At 37.1% G+C, this 7,662-nt stretch overlaps 1 protein-coding gene across 1 annotated transcript; it reads right to left on the reverse strand.

Annotated features, from left to right (window-relative positions):
• Nucleotides 1-1,470: 1,470 nt before the first annotated feature.
• LOC131335859 (glucan endo-1,3-beta-glucosidase-like) lies at nucleotides 1,471-4,127 on the reverse strand. The gene is made up of 3 exons (XM_058371442.1): nucleotides 3,920-4,127; nucleotides 2,528-2,925; nucleotides 1,471-2,242 (listed from the first exon to the last, which is right to left on the reverse strand). The coding sequence occupies exons 1-3, from the start codon at nucleotides 4,011-4,013 to the stop codon at nucleotides 1,673-1,675; spliced, it is 1,062 nt and encodes a 353-aa protein (XP_058227425.1). The 5' UTR covers nucleotides 4,014-4,127; the 3' UTR covers nucleotides 1,471-1,672.
• Nucleotides 4,128-7,662: the final 3,535 nt, after the last annotated feature.

Raw genomic sequence — 7,662 nt, forward strand, 5'->3', positions numbered from 1 at the left:
TCTTTTTTACACGGTTAGGAAGTTAATTACCAAGTCTATTTCGTTGTGTCAAATCACAAACCACTCCGTGATCTCGCCATTTAGATCACATGCACTCATCCTAATTAGAAGTTTGATTAAAGGCTTTCAGTCTTTCGACGTTGGATGCGACAAGTCTTGACACGTCCGCGCTCACCCACTTCATGCCTTGAGGATTTTCGCTCAGACCTGTGAGGCGGAAAATTGCTAAACAATGTGTTACAAAAATATATCAAGCGATATATGATCTTTATAGTTTTTAAAATAGTTGATGTTTGCTAACTACCGATCTATAAAAAAAAATGAACAATTTTAATCATTAAGATGGGGATGAGAAGGGTCCAAAATGGTTCAAATTGGATTGCCAAGTTTCAAAATGGGACTAGAGAGGATCACTCTCTCCTAAAGAAAATTACACATTTTCTTTTCACGGAAAAATAAAATTACATAATTTACATACACTAACATCAATGTGCGGACTCAATGTGCATGGAGCCCATAATCAATTTGAGAGTGTGTCAGTGAGTATCAATGGGATATGGATGGGGTACAACACTTCACATATATACTCAAGTATACAATAGAGACCGAGGACAAAACCATGAAACGTAAGCCCCAAGCCTACAGGTTTGGGCAATTTCTGGCATGAAGCAACGAAAAAAGATTTTAAATCCAAAAAGAAAATTTTAGTTTCAGATTAACAAAATGGTGATATTACTCCTAGAACACAACCAAAATGGGGATATTCTTAGGAATGAGTTATTCTAAGAACTTAGACATTTGAAAAAAAAAATTTGATTGACATACATTCTTGATTTTAGGGTGATATGGGTTGCTTATCTTATCGAATTTTGTTGACAGGTTACAATTATAACTTTAACGGAGATGAGTTTTCTAAGTTGAAATTGATAAAAAATGATGAATTTCGTGAAATGCACATTATGACGACTTATAAGAACTTTCATACGAAATACAGAATGATATGTAGTTGGCAGTTAATTAATTTTAAACCAAATTAAAAATCCACTGTTAATAATAGCGCACAGGTTTAGAATTTTTTTGGTCATATGCTTATTAAAAAAAAAATTCTCATATGTATCACAGGGGTGTAGAACATCTCGGTGTGCTCAATCAAAATTTTGTCATTGTAATCTAGGCCGTTCAACTGTTTCAACTTTATGCAGGATACTAGACAACAAGAACTAATACTCCCTCCATCTCATATTCTTGGTCATGTTTCACTTTTGGTGTCACTCAAACAATTGTCTGTATATCACAATCTATATTGGTTTTTACGCTTTCAAAAACTTTGCTTAACAAAATTATTTGAAATCTATCAAACAAGATCTATATTTGATATAAAAAGCATTATAAATTAAAAGATATAGTTAATTTTTTTAGAGGTCCCAAATAATAAACAAGACAAAAATATGGGACAGAGGGCGCATATTATTAGGAAGTAAAACTAATGCTTGATATATCTCCAGAGGAAAGTACATGGCAAGGAGTATTAAATTCTCCATTTCTTATTTCCTTTGTAGGCACATAGAAGCCTAGGCTTATTATTCATTAAATACAATTATCGTTTCCGTGACATTAGTTCTTACTCTTTCATGTATTTCTTCTTAATGCCTGGCTATAACTCACAACTTTCTTAGTTGAAACTAAGTTGGTATTTGGGCTGCTTATTGGGTGAGAAAAGCCCAAAATGCTTCTCACTCTCTGCTCCAGTCTTTTGATTCTCATCAAACATGGCGAACAAATAAGTCTCAATAGCCCTCCCTGGCCTCTTTGGACTCCCACTCCCTCCTTTCACATGATTGATAAGGTTGCTATAATAAGTCGCTGCATTCTGCACCGAAGCAGCAGTGCCGCCTGCAGACGGCCATCCGCTCTCTGACACCACGATTTCCACGTTGGGTCCGCCTGCCTTCTCTACAGCAGAGTAGGCGGCGTCCAACAAGGCATCGAAAAGGTTCTTGTATTGATTCTGACCATCTTGTGGGAAACCTCCTGTTGCTGTGAAAAGGGCATATGGAAGAGGCACGTCTTGTTGATTTTCGATGTGGCTGAAGTAGGGGTATATGTTGACGAGTAGTGGGTTGTTAGTGTTCTTTAGGAAGTTGATGATCGGTCGCATAAATGACCCTGAGGCACCATCGAAAGAGCCCTTACTAGGTGGATACGGGTTGCTTACGAGTGCCGAGTATGTTGCAGTGGAAACCTGTTGGGAATTCAGACACCGAATAGGTTGAGTCATTCATACAAAGGATCACAAAAATCGATTAGTAATTAGAGCAATTAATAAAAATCTGAGGATAAAATTGAAAAATACTTCATATACACATGTCTGGACATATAGGAATTGAGAACCATTTGTCTATGTTCCACATGCATCGTGTGGGATTTACGTGCATCAAACGATTCTGAACACATGAATGTTTGTTTGGATCCGTGTCTGAACACGTGTGTTTGTAGCATGGTTAAAAGGTTATATCAAGTAGAGAACCTTGATTTGGTCCTTCAAGCCAGCAGAGGCAATTGCATCGTAGATCTTTGACATGGCAGGGAGCACAAACGGAGCAAGGCGAGCTGTTTCACCACCGTTGGGATTGACCTCATTCCCAACGGCTATGATCCGGAACTTGGCGTCCGGATAATAGTTTAGGACGTTGTCTTGGACCCACTTTCTTGCAGCGGCAACATCGTTAGCGAGACCCTCGAGATTGCTGTTAGGAACATCAAGTATGAATTCGATGCCGGATCCCCGGAGGGCTTGGAGAGCTTGTGGGTTCGGATCATATATTCTCATCCTTCGAATGCTGTTGGATTTGTAGAGTTGGACTACTTCTTGACTGGACGGTAAATTGTTGCCCAATCGTCCGTAGCACACCCCTACTTGTGCATCTGCATGAATTCGACTTCATTTAGCCAATATGTGGTGGGTTTAACACTTGGAAAATATTTATTTCCAGCAGATTTAGGTGCAAAGGTCCGGATACATGCATATTGTACAGGTTGTTTTTTGATCTCTACACATAAATATGAATACCGAGCATTGCTCTGTGTATAAATCGGAGAAATCAAACAATGATACGTAAATCAAGATCAAATTCAATATTTTTTTTTATCGGCAAAAGTAACAATTTTATTAAGGGGGAGGGGGAAAGGAAATTTTATATTCCTAAGGTCCAAAATGAATGGATTCAAGATTGGGCACTTCATGCAAATGTTTGAACAAAAAAGAAAAAGAAAAAGAAAAATCAATTCCAAAAAGAGAACTTAATACGTATTGACGTATTGGTATTATATAAAAGTATTGTACCTCAGATTGTACCTTTTCAGTTCTCACTTAAAGGGAAAAAAAAAAAAAGTCCTCTTTTATTTTGATTTCACTGAGTTAATTTTGGCCTCTTGCATGTTTCATAATATTTCCACTTTGCTCATTGAATTTGGTTTTGAACTATTTTTTTGGCCTCCTTTACTACAAAAGAAGTAGATAACTAAAGCCTTTTTATATAAAAAATAATAATGAAAAAAATTTAGTGGTGGCGGCTCTATATATAATTTGGCAATAATTCAATTGCTTGAATTATGTTAGCGGATCAAAAGTTTAAGAGCAATTCAATCAATAATAAAAATGTCAATATTTAGCAATCTTGATCTGATTAGAAAGAAAATGTTTTTTTTTTTTCCAGATTTTATTCCTTAACCGCCAAATTTGTTTTGCATCATGGGTCGTACTATCCACAAAGAGAAAGAAATATATAAGACTATTGTCAAACACCCATTTAGAATCTACGAACGAATATATATTTATGTATGTCTTTTTTTAAATGAGTACACACCCCTGAGAGAGAGAGAGAGAGAGAGAGAGAGAGAGAGAGAGAGAGAGAGAGACCTGTTATGTGGAGATTAGGAAGAAATAGGACGAGTAGGAAAAGAGAAAGGAGAAAAGGAGGTCTGTAGAACATAGTTGCATGAAAAACAGCCATTTAGATCGAAGAGGAAACAACAAAGCAAGCTTGGTATGGAAGTAGTTATGTAAAAGCAATATAATGTCACCTCCCTTTTATAGAGTAGAGAGGCGAAGAATTAAGCAAACTCTTCTTCCCCCACCCCGTCAAGTACTCCATAGTTTACTTTTCCATAGTTCGATTTTGAAACTATTACTATTAGGATTTGAATTAGACCCAGCTAGGATTACTCTTACAGGAAAGAGAGTAATACTATGCTAATTAACTTGGGTTTGATAGACAAACCAAGCTACTTTATAACTTCGTGTTTGCTATCGTTGAAAGTTCTGGTTAAAAGATTTCGTTTGTTTCATTATCGAAACAAAGCTTGATCATTTTTTTAAGCACATGAAGCTTTTCAAACTAAGTTTGAACAAGCCACTGCTCGGCTCGTATAACTTGTAGTAATATTTAAGAAAATCATTGTACTCGGGATCTGTTCGTTCAAAAGTTCATTCGAGATCGGCTTGCCAAATATATAAATCGATACCAAACATTTCTATAGGGCAGAGTTTAGTTCCATGTCGTAGTTTGCCAAATATATATTTATACCAAATATATAAATCGATACCAAATATATAGCCCCACCCCCCTCTCCTCTTCTATAGGGCAGAGTTTAGTTCCATGTCGTAGTTTGCCACCATTATAGGGTGGCCCATTTGCTTGTAGTTTTCTTAACATTTCTTTGTCTGCATTAATAGTTGTTTAATTTCCAAGGACATAAGAGAAGTCTTCATTTGACACCAAACAAGACTCCAATTAAACCTCTTCTGTACCTAGTCTAGTCAGGTCTAGACGTTGAGACGATCGACGTGGTCCATAACTGTACCGCTAGCACTTATTGATTTGTCTGTACTCAATTTTTTTTCTTTCACATTTGTTACTAGTTTTGAGTTTATTTATTTATTTATTGATTTGTCCCCACAGGAAAAATCTTATAAGTGTATGAATAGATTTGAAGAGAGAAAAAAATAATCCGACTTTTTTATTAGGCCAAATAGGCCACAAAAAATGTGTTTTTGCATTCACAAGAATAGGAGCGAGGGCGTCGTAAAAACATCTTTCGACGTTAAGGAAATAGAGTCCCACTTTGTTTGGTAGTGGAATGAGTGATCACTTATGTTGAAAAAATATGGATGATAATTTGTTGGAAAATTATATGCATTACTATTTATTATTTTGATGATTACATTGATGAAGTTTTTATTATTTGGCAAGTCCAAAATCTTTTATCGCAAAGTCCTTTTTCGGACTAATTTTTCTTTGGCTTGAAATATTGCATAAAGTCTCTTGGATTCAATGATTAATATTTACAAAGACTTATTGAGCTCAATACATGCTTTAATGGAATTATTTAGATGAATTTTTGAGTTATAGGTTGATGAACTGGCTGACAGGCCGGCTGTCTGAACAGAAGAGGTTGTCAACCGGACTTCATTGGATGGCAGACAGGTTGAGAGAGTGGACGACCTTCTGGTTGACAGGCCGGACGACCGGTAGTATATTTCTACAGATCAGTAAAATCTCAACGGTTATATTTTCCTAAATTAACTCTCCAACGGCATTAAATCTTTATGAGGCTAGAAGGTGGATAGATGGCTATATAAGGGATTGAAGAATACATTGATGAGGACCAAGACAAGCCATATCAATCCATATCATTTCAAGAGCAAGAAATCCAAAGATCAAGCCAACACTTTCATATTTTTCTTGAGAGAAAATTTTGTATAAGTTGAGAGCTTCCACTTTCATATCTACCTTGTGAGGTTATTGCTATTTGAGAGCTTCAAATCTCTTCACATACTTGTAATTCCTAAGCGAGTGTTTGAGCTAAACACTTGACAGCTTAGAAGACCAAATTTGGGTTTGAATTTGGGTGTTATTATTTTCGAGAGGTTTTCGGAGAAAACTCTTGCGGTTGCACTAGCTCCTCGGAAAAGCTAGGAGATAAGGTTATTGTAAGCAACCGCAAGTCTTACTACTTGTAATCTTTTTGAAGATTAGTGGAACCTTCAAGTAGTTACTTGAGGAGAAGTGGACTAGGCCTTACCGTGGACAAATCCGGACCGAACCACTATAATCTGGTTCTATCTCTCTAGCTTTCTCTCTTTTACTTGCTCATATTATCTTGGATAAGTTTGTTAGAGATAATTTTTATTGGCATTTTTATATAGCAACCCTATTCACCCCCCTTTAGGTTGCAATTATTTGGGTAACAACTTAATAACATCTGGGAGCTTTCCACTCATTACCAATTGATTTTGAGATGGATATAAAGTTTCTTCATGATATCAGAGAGGGGCCTGTTCCACCTTACATTTTAAAAAACTTACAATCTACACCCCACGATGACAGACTAGCAAAAAGGCTGCACGATGATAGGACCAAAAAGTGGTCACACATGACAAACCTCAAACGAGGCTGCACGTGAGGGGGGATGTTAAGGAAATAGAGTTCCACATTGCTTGGGAGTGGAATGGGCGATCACTTACTAACATCTGGGACCTCTACACTCATTGTCAATTGGTTTTGAGATGGATATAAAGTTTCTTCATTAGTCTTTGTCATCTCTGTCGCCCCAATCAGTTAGTCAGCTCCTGGTCTGTCACCTCTATGTGTATCCGAGCTGCACATGAGGGGGAGTGTTAGACTTGTCCCACATCGCTCATCTAAGCCACCCAAACTTGGTTAATAAAATCTAGAGGCAACTCCATCTATTGTCAATTGGTTTTAGGTTGAAACCCTCCAAGAAATCTAACATGGTATCAGAGCTAGGTATTGGGTGGCCTCACCTCTTGTGGGAAAGTCTTTGTGATCTCTGTCACCTAAGTCAGTAGTCAGCTCCTGGTCTGTCACCTCCACGTGCATCCGAACTGCACGTGAGGGGGAGTGTTAGACTTGTCCCACATCGTCGCTCATCTAAGCCACCCAAACTTGGTTAATAAAATCTAGAGGCTACTCCATCTATTGCCAATTTGTTTTAGGTTGGAACCCTCCAAGAAATCTAACATGGTATCAGAGTTAGGTTTTGGGTGGCCTCACCTCTTGTGGGAAAGTCTTTGTCATTTTTGTTGCCCGAGTCAGTCAGCTCCTAGTCTGTCACTTCCACGTGCATCCTGGCTGCACGTGAGGGGGACTGATAGACTTGTCCTATATTGCTCATCTAAGCTACTCAAGCATGGTTAATAAAATCTAGAAGCTACTCTATCTATTGCCAATTGATTTTAGGTTAGAACCATCCAAGAAATCTAACATTCAACAATACCCCAAATTACTAAAGTTCGTAAGAACATAACTTGAGATCGAAGACAAAAGAATTCTACGGAAAAATTATGTGATCTAAGTCTAGAATCTCTCTCAAGCAACTATGCTACAACTACAAACACATACACACAAAGCCCACATGACTTATGAATGAATGTAGTTGTGGTTGTAGAATTATTGCTTAAATATACTAGTAATATGGACATTTGTACTTTGAGAGTTTTAATTCATCTGTACTTTATATATATATATATAATTCAATTTTTTTTTCCTGCATGTTAAAAGAATCTACACTATTTTTAACATCAACTTAATCCAGTCAAACTCATTACTGAGCCTATCTTGCTTTGAGGTTCCTCATCTT

This window comes from Rhododendron vialii, chromosome 1a (assembly GCF_030253575.1).
Source record: "Rhododendron vialii isolate Sample 1 chromosome 1a, ASM3025357v1".
In the NCBI taxonomy this organism is placed as follows: Eukaryota; Viridiplantae; Streptophyta; class Magnoliopsida; order Ericales; family Ericaceae; genus Rhododendron; species Rhododendron vialii.